Below are 16,244 nucleotides of genomic sequence, written 5' to 3'. Positions count from 1 at the left end.
ACTGAAAGAAGAAGATTGCGAATACAAGCGGCCAAAATTAGTTTTCTCCGCAGGGTGGCCGGGCTCTCTCTTAGGGATAGGGTGATAAGCTCGGTGACCCGGGAGGGGCTCAGAGTAGAGTCGCTGCTCCTCCGCATCGAGAGAAGCCAGATGAGGTGGCTCAGGCATCTGGTTAGGATGCCTGCTGGACGCTTCCATGGTGAGTGTGTGTGTTCCGGGCACGTCCCACTGGAAAGAGGCCTCCGGGGAAAAACCAGGACACGCTGACACTGACATTTGCCGATTCAGCATAGAAATGCAAGAGGACATTTTAAGAGGAAGCAAGGAAAGAGAACGTGACAGAGCAAGAGATACAAGAGGCAATACTTTAAAAACAAAACTAGCCACACACACACACACACACACACACACACACAGCTTTCCTCATGCCGGCATGACTTCCATTCTTAATGCACAAACTCTATCAGTTAATATATGACCCAAACCTTAACCTTAATTCACACCTTAGTCCAAACTCTAACCAGGACACCTGATATAATGCTTAATTAGGTCCAGGCTTCTGTCCTTACTAAGACTACTGGTCCCCAGAAAGTCAGTAGTTTTCTCAGAGAAGGTCCCAAAGAGTAAAAAAAAAAAAAAGACAACAACAAAAAAAAAAAACACATTCAGGTCCTGTTTTCTATGATGGACATAATCTGGAATCATGGTCTTTCATAGATGTTTCCTGTTGAGTTTACTCTATTATCCAGCGTGTCTGAGAAAATGTTTATCTGATCTACTCAAATTACACAGAAAATTATTCAGCTAAACAATTACACTAATGAATCACTTCATTACCTGAAATGAAATATTTAAAACTGACATGTTTTCGTATCTAGACAAAAGGCCGTCCAGGGATAATGAAAATGAAAAAAATATGAAAAAAAAATTAAGAAACGTAAGTACAAGTCCAAACTCAATCAGAAAAAGCAGTGGCTCTAACTGCTCACACAGCCAATGACATAAAAGTCCCCCTTTCCCAGTAAAGAGTCAGGATGCAAGGCAATTTATTCAAGACACACAGACACACAACTGCAATAAGGCTATTGTTGTCCTTCCAAAACACACAACACACTTGACCTTCAATCCCCACAGGGAGAGTTTTTTCTCAAAGTCCTCAAGAAAACACTTGTGAGAGCCAGCAGCTTTACACAATGACAAGAAAAATCTAAAAGAAGGTTTAATACACTGCCAAATGGCTTTCTGACATCACTGACAGCGAAACATTGTTTTGTTGTTACCACACTAAAATCTTCTTATGGCTCATCACAAATATAAAACTGCTGCCAAAGCAAGACGGCCTTTTCTGTTTGGTCTGATGATGACGTGTAAATGCTTCTGAATATAAACTATTCACCAAAGATAAGCTGATGTTTGAAATGATGGCATGCCTGAAAGAAAATTACAAAGCAAGCTCACTAAATAAGTTTGACTTTTTTTAGATTTTATTTTTTGTATTTAAACTATTTACCTAAATCTTTCCTAACATGGGATACAATACCAGCATTAAGGAGTGGTAGTCCCACAGAAAGATTGTCTGGTTGTTGGTTGTGAATTTACATGTAGTTAGAGATGTCTGACATGTATGTCAGGGAAATTTAATTTTCTAATGTCATATTTATTTTAATTTTTAAAATCTAAATAAGGAAGCATAGTGTGTCTAAGTAGCAGCACCATTCAAAAGTGTCATCAAGATACTAACTCCCACAGAACTACGTACAATTGTGTCTGTCCAACCACAACAGTTTACGTCCTTTTTATTACAAGTATTTAACTGGCATATTTCTTTCCATACCCATTTATATTAATTTTATAATCTTAAAAAAATAATGCATCTAGTCACAATAAGCCTGAATTGGCATTTCACAGATGTAAACCTGAATAATAATAAAGCTATGAAAGTCATGCAAACAGAGGTTTGTTTTTTTAAACATTGCCTACACTTACTAATAATGTGTCAGAGTGATTCAATCAAATCTCTCTGACAGTGACCTGGAAACAAAAGTTAATAACTCGGCCATCAAATTCATCAAATGTAGTTTAAGCCACAGAAATACTCAACATGTAATTTTCTACTTGTACTCCAATGTTCAAAGCAGTGACAGAAGACTGAACATACAAATTTAAATATGAAACAACCACAGGTGTTCTGGCCTTCACAGATGTTCAAAGACTTTTTATTCAGGCATTTAAAATCTGACCAGTTTCACTGTGAAAAGATTTTAATTGGGCTGTTCAAAGTTAACAACGAGCACCTGCTCTCCCAGTACATCATGCTCTCCCACACACACAGCCTGAAGCTGCATCTTTTCTAGTTTTTATTGAGGAGATGGGGTTGCTGTGTCTGGAGACAGCAGACTGAAACCTCACTGAAATAAGCTTTGCTGATTAGTACGGGAAAGTGAGAATATGTTACATCAGTCTGCCGTCTACAGGACATGAGCTATAAAGAAATCTGTAACATAACCAACACCTGTCAGATTACAGCAGAACTGTCATTGGATTTAATGATCATCTGGATGCTTAAAGTTCCAAAAGTTATTTATGTGGTATTCAATTAATTTCAAAGCTCACCCACATAAAAAGCAGGCAAACAGCAAAGAGTCAATACATCCTTGCAAGGGAGCAAAAATGTGCAGAAATGCTATCCTGCAAGTTTAAAACTGTGGCCAAATACTGTTCAGAGCCAAGACAAACTGCTTAAAAACAGGTATCAGTATCACATACTTTTTCATTACTGGCCTGCCCCTTACAGAGGCTTGAGACAGACCCTGAGTCTATTTATCCAAATGGTAGAGACAAATGTGAGCACAAATAATGAACAATTCTTTTACCACAGTCTCTGAAGTAAGACCTACTTTGCACAAGCCACATATCTTTCAAATATAATACAAAAAAAGGTCATTTTCAGACTGAATGATCACATCTGGATGATATGTTTGCCAGTTTTGTTTGGGCACTTTGAAAGCAGACCTTGTCTAGGCGGCTTGGTTTGAACACTGACACTCGTGCTCTGTTGTTCCACACTATAGTAGTTGTAAACAAGTAGGAGCATATTTATGAAGTAGTAAAACAGTAATGGTATCAGTACAAGTAACAAATACCAGCATTAATAATGTATCATAGCTGTGGCAATAGTGGAATAAACCAATAAAGACCTGATGCAAAGTTTGGAAACTGTTTCTAGTCTGATGTTACCACAAGCTATTTTTTAAGTTTGTCTTCTTAATGTGTAAAATACTTTTTAAAAGGGCCCTCAGGTACTAATAATTAATGGTCCCAGCTGTGTATTTCATTAGACCCTTAGAGATGCGAGATATTGCTCCATGCTTCCATTTGCAGATGGTGTCAAAATAAATACATGGAACATCTAAAACTGTTGGTCACTCTAGCTGATGTTTGTGCTGCTGCTCCTCTGCTGTGCAAAAGATAAATTTCGAATAAAACTGTTAAAAATGAATGGATTATCATTCAGAAGTGTGGTTAGTGACAGCTCTGCTACATCAGCATTCGTTATAAACACAAACAACTGCTGTATTGACCACCTTTGTGGTCCTTTTTTCTTTTCAGGCCATTAGACTTACATACAGCACAGCTGAGTAGCAACATCTTGCTGCTTTGCTGGAAACAATAATGAAACAGTAAATCAGGGTTTGGAAGACACATAGAGAGCAATGGGGATGCAGTTTAGGTATAATACTGGTATGCTACTTATAATGTGTACACAAAAACAAAGAAGTTCCAACTCAGTTTTTTTGTTAGAATAGTTACAAAGATTATAATCATACTTAAAATGAGCATAGCTAACATTGACCAATCAAAAGAGAAGTATTGTCTTAATGCTTTCCTGCCCAGATTGTCAGAAAAGTCAGCATGGCGACCAGGCTTTGAACAGTCAAGAATGTGGATGGTGAGTTGAGCTTGTATTTGTTACAGCTCCTGTGTTTTTTGAACATCATGCAGAGCAGAAATGTCTTATTCTAGAGTTTTTTTTTGTTTGTTTTTTAACACAAAGATCCTGGCATTTGCACTGAAATCACAAGCATGTGCGCAGTTTTTAAATTCACAAGTACTGATAACAATTTTGCAGCATTCAAGAAACCACCTCTGGGCTTTAAGTATCAAAAGGATAATTTAATTAAACTGCAATCTTGCTCCAATAACAGAGATGCTGGTCAAATTTCATATCCCTTCATCACAGGTTCTGTGGCCTGTGGACTGAAGAATAATCTGTCTTCTCTCCTATAATCAGTTGAGTTTGTTACTGGCTGCCATTTAGTTTCAGTGTGTGCTCATCAATGTGCCATCTCTAGGCACTCCGTGCCCAAGCAGAGCATAAGAGCTGGAAAAGATAATTCCAGCTTCAGGCCATGTGTGTCAGTATTCTGAGAGCAGGTGCATAGCGATGGCTCTAAACATTTTGGACCATTTTTTGGACAAAACATGCGGCAAACATCCATGTGCACCACTGATGCTGCTTTCCTCAACACACATTGCCTTGAAAGGATAAACTGGCTTGTAGTCTGTACTGCCTCAGTAATTCAGTTTTTCTATTCTTGTGATTCAATCCCAAGTATGTAATATAAAGGAAGTAGGCACATGACCTTACCTTCCTTTGAACAAAGTCCATGATGTTCTTAAAGTCCAAGTCATCATAGTAGTTCACTATGCCCCTTCGGATATTTTTGTTCAGTAATTCCACAGTCTGCAAGAGAGCAGAAAAAAAGCTGTTAGTGCATGTTAATGAAATGGAGGAGGTCAGGTTACCAAATTTGTTCAGTCTCCATGACACAGCTGATCTACAATCAGGCAGCTGCGGAGAGGAAATGTACCAATTAGTGAAGGTGACTGCTCCTCCTGACTGGAATAAGTGACACTGTGACCGCACACATCTGTCAATCGCAATCTGTTGCCGGACACTAAGAGTAAATATTTTTTAACTTGTAACTTTACATAAACCTTGCCGTTTAGTGTTTTCAGCAGTGGTATGGTTCACTTGAACTCAAAGCTGTCTTTGTTTATAGTACACAAGTCTCATGTGGAAAGATGGGATTTTCACTGTGTAGTTGTTTTTCCCGTTGAACACTGGGGACTTTCTTGAGAATATTCAGACAATTAGGTCTAGGCTTTCTCTGCAATTGCGTTTCACATATGCACCTCTCAGTGGGAGACTCTACAATCAAGACCATTTCACAGCTGGAAGTATTAGAGTGACATCTGGAAGATGTACAAAGAATCCATGTTGAAAGAAGTATGCCATGAAAATTGCTCTGTTTTGTTCACAGCATGTCAAGAATAGGGGGCGAGGTGCCTTAATGACAGTATTTGTAGTTATATTGAGATCACATATTTGAATGTAACCACAGTAGCAACAAGGAAGTGGAAAGCAACATGCAGGTCAGGTAAAAATAGTTTGAAGCATACAGGGAGAGATGCCTTGTATTTATTACTTTATGCAGGTACTTGTACCCAGCTTACTAGGCAGCTGGCAAGGAAAACGCGATGGGAAGTGAAGAGTGAAAATAGGAGACATTTTGCATTCTTGCATGCAGCTCTTTTGAAACAGGTATATTTCAAAGCTGCTGTCCATGCGGGTAATTTTAGTCTCTTAGCACTCCATCATGGCTCTTATTTGACTGCTGACAAAAATTAACTGAGCATTGCTGAGATCAAAGCGACTGAAGATTGTATTTCATTTCACTTATTTTCTTCTTGTGAACACATCAAGTCTTCACAGCGAAACCATTGGGAAAAGGAAGCCACAATGTTCAGATTTATACACCTTTTGGCTGGAGTTTAGTGAGATGTTTTCTTTGAAACAGAAAAAAGTGATTAATATAAGGTCAAATCATTATCCTCTCATCATCAAATTAATTAAACTAAAGAGCCGAGAAATAGAAATCTTACTAAAAATGCATATTTGTCACAGTTATTTTGACTTTAACAATGATACACCAGTGAAATTAAGAAGCTTTATTTTATTGTACATTAAACTGTAATTTACATGCTGAAATGTACAGCTATAACAGTAGTTTAATTTTTTGTTAGACACAAACTGTCTCTCTGTGCATATATTTAAATGGATCCTCTGCATAAAATCAAAACAAAAAAGAAACAGATAAAAGCCAAAACACTGTTTGACAACTAGTGATTTAGTAACTTCACAAATTCTGATAAAAACTTTCCAGGAGTGCTGCATTTTTCAATGTTAAAACCTCGGCATATGATGTAATTAATAGCAGCTTACAGGAATGCAGTGTTTTTTTGCATTTAGTATTCACACTTTAGTTTTGTGAGATGTTATACCGTATTTCTGCTTGTTCTGGCTGTGTGAACAGATGCTGAATTCTTTTCCAAAACAGCATTAAATCATATCACAGTTCATTTATAGTCCTCATAACTAATGCTAAATATATCGGTCCTCTGAAGAAGAAAAAAAACATTGTGACTTTTAAAACCCACAGCTCTTTAATATAAAATCATCACTGAATGTAGAAAGTGCCAATTTCTGGTAGACAGAAAAAATATCTGACTATATTGAGTGATTAATTCATCACATCTTTATCTTTATGACCATCTCCCAGTTTACACTTTACTTAAGTAATCAGTGCATGTCAAATATACTGAAACTCAAGCAATCAAATTAAATTGTATAATTCTGTCATATTTTCTTATTTTGGTCTGTATTTCTCCCTAAAATGAATATCAGTGTCTTTTGGCTGCAGTAAAACTTTGCTTATTATCCCTTTCCCTGCTCCAACACAAAGCTTCATGCTTACGCTCCCTGAATGAAAACCTGATGAGGGAGGATCATTCAAAACTGTCAGCTTACTGACCATCTTCTTGGGCAGCTCACCTGGTTGCGAAACACAAGTGCCAAGATTCCTCCCAGCAGCTCCAGGATCAGGCAAATGGTCAGGGTGTACATGAACTGCGACACAACAGACAAGAAGAGCAATTATATATTTTTTATTAACTTTAAATGTGATTTTCTTTATGTCAGCCCTTCCTGGAGGTGTGGTTATAAATAAACCCAGCTACCAAAAGCTGGCAAGACTAAACCACCTCAGAAGGGTTTGGTCTCCATAAGCCTTAGTTGCACAAATGGGGGAAATTCAACAGCACTTACCTTCATCCAGGAGTGACTGACCAGTAAATGAAAAATGATGAGGAAAAACAAAGTAATATTACATGGCGTCACAATTAAGCCCAAGACAACTTCTATACAACTACAGGCTTGTTTCACATTGGTTAATTTTTCATGTCTATGAATCCACTAACAGGACAACTCTGAACAACAACTGTATACATGACAGTGCTTCAAAGAGAAGTCCACTGCTCTCTAACAAGTAAAAAGGAGTTTGTTATAAGAGCCCACAAGGATATCCAGAATAACCCTACTTAGGCCTCCAGTACCACTGTGAGGAGTTGTGTTTGGCCAGGACCTGTTCTTTAATTCATAGATCAAACAAGTTTTAAGGACCACTATCACATCCTGCATAATACTGATGAACTAGTTCATATTGTTATGCTGGGGCTGGACATCTGTAATTATTATTAGATATGATTATCCTCTGTGTAAAATCAAGAAAGGATTAATAATCTAACATCCACTTCCTTACATAAAAAGAAATTAAGCAAAATCTCTTAAATCTTAACACAAACCTCTTTCTGTGTTTATTTGGCACTGTCATTTCTCTCACTCTCATTCCCCTTCCTGTTAAATGGAAGTAGTTTTTCTCTGCACCGTTTGAGAAATTTGATAAGAGGAATTTGTTAGGTTTTACTTTTGCTCTAAGGTGACTACCGCTTTAAATTGCTATGCTATAAAAAGCATGTAACTGAATTGATTTTCTAAATAAAATAGCAAATTCTGAATTAAGATGTCACAACATTTATATGGGAACTTAATAGCTAGAGAAAGTGGGTCATGCGGCAAAAAAATTACCCTGAGCACACAAGTTGTTGTACCAGAGGATAGGGAAGAATTAATTCAATGTTTTCAAATGGCCAGATCAAAGTCTTGAATGTAATCCAACAGAAATGTAGCATTAAGGACCTGAAGCAAACAGGTTAGAGGCTAGAGTTCATCCAGGCCAGTGAGCAGGACTGGTCAGTACTTGTATTCAACAGCGTTACCATCTCAGAAGGGTTGCAACAGATAACAGAAGCAAATGCAAATGTTCACATATAGTCATTACTCAGAGATATGCAATATTGGATTGTTTTTCTCATTAATTTAATTATGTCATCATTTACATTTAGAGTATGTGTCAATATAAGATGTTTATGTATATAAAAATGCTTAGCTATTGCTGTAATGTTTTTTTGTTTTTTTTAACAAAATTTCTATAGCTGAATCAAAAATAGAAAAATTAAAAAAAGAAATCAAGAGGAAATAATTTCCTTCAGAAGAAACTATGTTTCTGCAATCTTCAAATGAAAGATTCACAAAATGATAATGTTAAACATATCTTACCTTAGTGCAACCTGCCATTTATAGAGCTTCAAGGAACATTGATTTAACAGCTTATAAATAAACACAAATTTATGCTATAATAGTTGATACACAGACGTCGAAAGTTCACATATACCCATTCAGGACATGAATATGCTATCATATTTGAAGCCTGTTTTCAGTCTCTGTACTGGGGCAGACTTTAAAACTAAAAATGTTTTAAAAATATTACACAGAAATGTGGCTTTTACAGAGCTGCAGATTTCATGTGGTAAGTTCATGCATGTGTGAGGCATAGCCTATTTGAAAAGATATTGTAGGAGCCAGAACTGTCATCGTGAGCATAGAGGAGATCAGTTTCATGGCCAGTCATGTGGGTTTTAAATCATCATGGACACAAATGCTGCCATTCAAAAAGGCCTCTGTTAACACCATACTGGTCAACATCAGTCTGAAGCTGATCACATGAACAAAGAAAAAGGCTTCTGGATGAAGTTTTTTTTTATGAAACAAGACAAAGGTAATAGTTGGGTCACAATGATAAGAGGTATGTTTGGAGGATTAAAGGCAAGGATTTATACCAGCTGCATGCTGTATGTGATAAACATTTCCCCTCTCATATTAATAGGTTAGAGCAAGCACACCAGCTGCATGGCACATTTATCTTAGCCAAAGCTTAAATGGAGCTGCAGCTGGATAATGTCTAGAGTTTCTTTGTGCTGCCTGTTTTCACAAGTTAAGCATCAGGGAAGCTATTCAAAGCAAAATACACAATAAAAAAATACAAAATAAGGGGGGTGACGGCCCCACCACCACTTTGAGTTTGTGTTGGAGGTGCCGTCTGGTGATTAGTGGCACGAGCCACAACTGGGCCTGGTGTGCTCTGCCTCCTACTTAAGAGCATCACCAGCCTGAACTCAGGGTTTCTCCTGAGCTTGTGCAGGTGGCGCTTTGCTCTGTTTGGCTTGGCTTGTGTTCTTGCATACCTTTCCCTATATCCATACACAGCTTACACTACCGACATAGACCGTTTTACTTTGGTTTTCCTTAATTATTTTTTCGTAAATAACCACTTTGTGCCTACCTGCCTTTTTGTTGCAGCCATTGAGCCGGGCTATAACAATAGTTAAAACATTTGTTGGCCATCGTATTGACCCCATAACACCTTTCCCTGTGTTACTGCTTAGGTAACATGTTACAGACTTTAGAGATCTATTATTAGAAGTTATAACATTTTTTTAATATACTTTTTGTTTTGATGATCGATGGTCTTAGATAGTCAACTCTCCAAATTTCACTTTTTGAGTAATATCAACCATGGATTATAAGAAAAATTGTATTCATTACCAAAGGCATCATCTCTGTGCAGCATGTAGCTGGTGTGAATAGGACAACAACACAACTCACTAATAAAACAAAACCCAGTGTAAAAACTGTTAATCCTGCTGGAAGTGACGTCATGCTAATAAAATATTTAGATTGTCCTCAAAAATACATCCTGCTCCATCAATACACAGGTCTGGTTAAATTTAACCAGGAGCTTGTTGATGGCTGCCAAAAACTTCTGATAAAGGTGCAACTTGCTAATCCAAATATCAAACCAAATGAGCATTGACAATAATTTCCATGATGACTTTATGTAATCTGCAAAAACTGTGACATGACAATGGTGACTGTTGGAGCATGCAGTGTTTAAACATTTCATCTTTTAAAAAACAATGAACAGAAAATCTACAGACTGTGCGTCAAATATAATTTTTCCAGCACTCACCACTTTCAACAATGTTAGATTATCCCTCAGTGAAGCCAAGACTCCAACGAGTGAAACAATAAACATGACAATTCCAAGTAGGATCAGGATTATCGCTGGAGCCAAAAACACTCCCTGCAGTGTCTTGTAGCGTTGCCTCTCTACCTCAGCATAGATACCAATGGCCAGGATACCTCCGCCTATTAACTGGAAACAGAAAAGAGAAGCAGTTAGGATGCAATAGACATTAGCTTTGATATGCTGGGACACAAGCAGCTAACTGTATTCATACAATTTGAGTAGCTTTTACCATACGTAAATGAATAAAAACAGTGGACCAAATTGTAATAGTGTCCTGACACAGATGTTCTTCTTCTTTCAGGTATCTATGGAAAAAGAAGAAGAAAAAAAAAAACAACAGCAAAACAAAGCAGCTATGGAGCCAGTCCAGACAAAAACAAAAGCAAAATGTGTTTATGTTGAATATTCAGTAAAATATAAGAAACTATATAATACAGAACACATGACACAATGAATAACATAATATCAATCTAAGTTTTCTCTACTATTCTACAGTCGTTTAGCAGACGCTTTTATCCAAAGCGACTTACATTTGAGAGTAAGAACAACACAAGCAAGAATTCAAATGGGATGGGACATCATAATTAAGTGGTAGTCAGACTGCTGAGAGTCCAGTTGAACCCAGGTGCTGTCATGTAGTGCTAGAGGCAGTGCTATTTCTTTTTTTTTATTTTTTGTCTCTATAATAGTCCTTTGTTTAATTACGAGATCTTGGGCTTAAGTGCACGCAGCTTATTCAGTGCTGAGTTTTGCCAAAGAGATGGACAAATCTTTCTAACGAGTAGAGGAGTTAAGCTAAGTGTGAAAATGCTCCTCAAACAGCTGAGTCTTTAGCTTGGACCTAAAAGTGGATAAGGACTCTGCTGATCGGATGCAGTTTGGTAGATCGTTCCACCATCGGGGATCAACATAGGAGAAGAGTATGGGGCTATTATTGTAGCAATATTATCTACAAATCCGTGTTGAAAGTCACAAATGCATACAGAGAGTCGTGTATCCGTATCTTAATTTGTGTGTGCACAGTTGGATTCGCAAATGTGTAAATAAATCCACAAATGTGTGATGAGATTTCTGTGTCTGTACAAGAATCTGCAAATGTGTAAAACAACTTGTGTGTAACCCGGTTTGCAAATGTGTAAAAAAATTCCACAAATCTGTATTTAAAGTTGCAAATGTGTAGACCAATCTGTAAATGCGTGCTAAGATCTGCACATGTGCAGACCGATCTGTATCCACAGAGAGACATGAATGCCTGGAGTATTTCAGCTACAAGACCCAGAAATACAGACAAATCGCTGGTTACGAGTCAAGCAGCTTCTGGATTGGCTCTCTCTACACACGTGGATTTTGCTACACTTGTTCCGTGAGAAATCCACAAATGCGTGTCAGGATTCGTATCCGTAACGCTTGGGTTTGCGTGCCCTGACCGCTGGCTCACAGGCTGCCTCACTCCGGCTGCCGTTGGTTCGCTTGCTCTGCTGCTGGCGGTAATATAATTACTGCGGTCAAGCCAGCCGCCTTTCGTTTTCGCGTAGTCAAGCCAGCCGCTCCTACATTTTCAGTGCGCACCTACCGTCAGTTTACGGTAAATGCAAGCGTACTGCTGCAAGGAAATTATTTCCGGTTCACAAAATAAAAGCACGAATTTAAATGTGTATTATCAAGTGATGTTTTAAGAAACTGATTCACGTTAACTGTAAACTATCGGGGTATACTGCTAACATTTACACTAAATAAATACCTTAGAATGTATGGAGTTGAAAACAGTTTTATCTATCTATCTATCTATCTATCTATCTGTCTGTCTGTCTGTCTGTCTGTCTGTCTGTCTGTCTGTCTGTCTGTCTGTCTGTCTGTCTGTGCGTCTGTCTGTCTGTGCGTCTGTGCGTCTGTGCTAATAAACATATACTGAGGCCTTAAAGCAAATACTAAGTGGTGTATGTTGACCATCCTTGACGGCACTATCATTCTGGACTGCTTTGGGGTCAATAGGTCACATGACCTCAAAGCTATTGAGCCGAAAATGCTCCCATTTGTTATGTAAATTTGATCAAAAACCAATAGAATAATGAAATGAAATACAATATATACAGTGGTCACACAGTAAAAGGACTTCAGATATCTCAAATTCAAACCTTTTTAAAACAAAAACAATTCTTCAACATGTGTAACTTAAGCATTGTGGGGAAAAAAATTATGATAATGATATCTAACATTAAAATGACCTCAAAAACAACATCAATAAATACACAATGATAATAAATAAAATAATACTAGTAATAATAACAATTTGAATTAGGAAATGACCATAAAATAGTTAATATATACATTTAACTATTTACACATGTCACTCTCAAAATGTCTATCAAAATATATATTTGGAAGTAAAGTAGATCTAAAACCAATAGAACAATAAAATTAAATAAAATAAATAGAATGGTCAAATGGTATATGAACTTTTCAAATAGTTTTAAAAGAAAAATAATTCTTCAACATGTGTAACCTCATCACTATAAGAACAACAATAGTACCAATAAAATTGAAAATAACAACAATAATAATAATAACAAATAAACAAAGACAATAATATTTAAATGACCAAAAATGGTAAACATATATATATTTACTGTAACTATTTACACATCAATATCAAACTATCTTAAAGGCACTTTTCAAATAGTTTTAAAACAAAAACATTTCCTTAACATGTGTAACCTAATTACAACAACAAAAACAAAACCTGTTCCTCCTCTCTTGCTCCTCTCATTACCAACATCATTCATTCCTCTTTACTTTCCGGAATCGTCCCTCCTGCACTTAAAACGGCTACAGTTACACCTATCCTGAAAAAACCCGGTTTGGACCCCACCAATTTTAATAACTTACGCCCTATGTCCAATTTACCTTTCATTTCCAAAATTCTTGAAAGGTCTGTTGCCTCTCAGCTTCATAACCACCTCATCACAAACAATATTTACGAGCAGTTTCAGTACAGTTTTCGTCCCCTCCACAGCACTGAAACGGCACTCCTCAAAATCTCCAATGACCTTATAGCTTCAGATTCTGGTTTACTGTCCATTCTCATCCTTCTTGACCCCAAAGCAGTCCAGAATGATAGTGCTATCAAGGATGGTCAACATACACCACTTAGTATTTGCTTTAAGGTCTTAATATATTTTAAATGATTTTTAAAGTGTAAATATGAGCATTTTTGCTCAATAGCTTTGAGGTCATGTGACCTATTGACCCCAAAGCAGTCCAGAATGATAGTGCCGTCAAGGATGGTCAACATACACCACTTAGTATTTGCTTTAAGGCCTCAGTATATGTTTATTAGCACAGACGCACAGACGCACAGACAGACAGACGCACAGACAGACAGACAGACAGACAGACAGACAGACAGACAGATAGATAGATAGATAGATAAAACTGTTTTCAACTCCATACATTCTAAGGTATTTATTTAGTGTAAATGTTAGCAGTATACCCCGATAGTTTACAGTTAACGTGAATCAGTTTCTTAAAACATCACTTGATAATACACATTTAAATTCGTGCTTTTATTTTGTGAACCGGAAATAATTTCCTTGCAGCAGTACGCTTGCATTTACCGTAAACTGACGGTAGGTGCGCACTGAAAATGTAGGAGCGGCTGGCTTGACTACGCGAAAACGAAAGGCGGCTGGCTTGACCGCAGTAATTATATTACCGCCAGCAGCAGAGCAAGCGAACCAACGGCAGCCGGAGTGAGGCAGCCTGTGAGCCAGCGGTCAGGGCACGCAAACCCAAGCGTTACGGATACGAATCCTGACACGCATTTGTGGATTTCTCACGGAACAAGTGTAGCAAAATCCACGTGTGTAGAGAGAGCCAATCCAGAAGCTGCTTGACTCGTAACCAGCGATTTGTCTGTATTTCTGGGTCTTGTAGCTGAAATACTCCAGGCATTCATGTCTCTCTGTGGATACAGATCGGTCTGCACATGTGCAGATCTTAGCACGCATTTACAGATTGGTCTACACATTTGCAACTTTAAATACAGATTTGTGGAATTTTTTTACACATTTGCAAACCGGGTTACACACAAGTTGTTTTACACATTTGCAGATTCTTGTACAGACACAGAAATCTCATCACACATTTGTGGATTTATTTACACATTTGCGAATCCAACTGTGCACACACAAATTAAGATACGGATACACGACTCTCTGTATGCATTTGTGACTTTCAACACGGATTTGTAGATAATATTGCTACAATAATAGCCCCATAGAAGAGTCTGCTACTGATTTTACGCCACATTGTGGTAGGAGCACTAGACGTCTTTCACTGGCAGAGCGTAACTAGGTGCGTTTCCATTACCCCTAGAATTGCGTAATAGCTAAATATTGCAATAAAAAAACAGTAATGGAAACACCTACATTTCGAAAAAACTCAAATACTGCTATAAAGTTTTTACGCTCTCATGAGGTGGTTTGTCAGTCGTGTCGATATAGAAGTATATCGCAAAAGTGTAATGGAAACACTTTTCACGCATTTACGCTTCACTGTACGTGATGTAGCGGGTCACGTGACCAGTTCATTTCAAATAGAGATGGCACAGTCTGAGTAGACACAGGAGGAGACGGAATTTTTTTTTTTTTTTTTTTTACAAGGATTTAGAGATCTCTATCCTCCTCATAGTGGAGTCTAGCGGGATTTTACGAGAATAACGGCTAATGTGCTAAACACCATTCAATGGAAACACCTGCAAATCGCAACTGCACTTTATCGAAATCTTAGAAATATCGCTTTTATTTTGCGAAATACTGTAATGGAAACGCAGCTACTGTGTAGAGGGAGTGTAGCTCTGGATTAAGGAGCGAAGGTAGACAGGAGCTGTTTGGGTTATTGTTTTGTAAGCCAGAAGCAGAGCTTTGAATTTAATACGCGTTGCAACTGAAAGCCAGTGAAGAGCGATGAGCAGCGGAGTGACATGAGCTCTTTTGGGCTGGTTGAAGACCAGACATGCTGCTGCATTCTGAATCATCTGCAGAGGTTTAACTGAGCATGCAGGCAGGCCAGCCAGTAAGGAGATGCAGTAGACAGTGCGTGAAATGACCAGAGCCTGGACCAGGAGCTGTGCCGTGTGTTCAGTCAGGTATGGTCTGATCCTCCTGATGCTGTAAAGAGCAAAACGGCAAGATCGAGCAACCGAGGCAACATGGACTTTCAAGGTCAGCTGGTTGTCTACCATGACACCAAGATTCCTGGTAGAAGACGTAGGCACATGCGTGATAGTGTCAAGCTGCATGCTTATCTGTGGCGGTAAGAAAGAATTGGCTGTACAGACAATAAGCTCGGTCTTGGACAGATTTAGCTGAAGGTGGTGATCCTTCATCCATGCGGAGATATCAGCAAGGCATGCTGATGTTCACATTGAGACGGTTGCGTCATGCCAATGACTGCACCGAGTGAGGAGGTGTATAAAAAAAAAAAAGAGGGCCAAACACCAAGACCTGAGGCACCTCTGTTGTCAGCTCATGCAATCTGGACACTCCCCCACACCAAGATACTCTGAAGGATCTTCCTGTGAGGTAGGACATGAACCACGAGAGGACAGATCCTGAGATGCCAAGCTCTGAGAGTGTGGAGAGGAGGATCTGATGGTTAACCATGTCAAAGGGAGCGGACAGGCCCAGCAGTATAAGGACTGAGGATTGACCAGCGGATCTGGCAAGCCGTAGAGAATCAGTAACTGACAGAAGAGCAGTTTCAGTAGAGTGACCTTGCCTATAGTCAGACTGATATGGATTGAACAGGTTGTTATCTTGGAGGAACTGTGAAAACCTGACTGAAGACGGCACACTCTAGTAGTTTAGATATTAATGGAAGCAGTGAGACCGGCCGGTAGTTTTCAACCAGGGCTGG

The 16,244-nt window shown here is 38.3% G+C and overlaps 1 protein-coding gene across 1 annotated transcript in view; it reads right to left on the bottom strand.

The window, feature by feature from the left end:
- The window catches only part of tspan15 (tetraspanin 15), a 64,649-nt gene that overhangs the window by 32,926 nt on the left and 15,479 nt on the right, over nucleotides 1-16,244 (bottom strand). Inside the window, exons 3-5 of the mRNA XM_041985836.1 lie at nucleotides 10,269-10,454; nucleotides 6,896-6,970; nucleotides 4,649-4,744 (exon numbers count right to left, since the gene is read on the bottom strand). Of these exons, the coding sequence (XP_041841770.1) occupies nucleotides 4,649-4,744; nucleotides 6,896-6,970; nucleotides 10,269-10,454 (357 nt within the window). The remainder of the gene's footprint in view (nucleotides 1-4,648; nucleotides 4,745-6,895; nucleotides 6,971-10,268; nucleotides 10,455-16,244) is intronic.

This window comes from Melanotaenia boesemani, chromosome 1 (genome assembly GCF_017639745.1).
Source record: "Melanotaenia boesemani isolate fMelBoe1 chromosome 1, fMelBoe1.pri, whole genome shotgun sequence".
Lineage (NCBI taxonomy): Eukaryota > Metazoa > Chordata > Actinopteri > Atheriniformes > Melanotaeniidae > Melanotaenia > Melanotaenia boesemani.
Note: the sequence above shows the minus strand (reverse complement) of the source record. Positions and strands in the feature narration are given on the sequence as shown.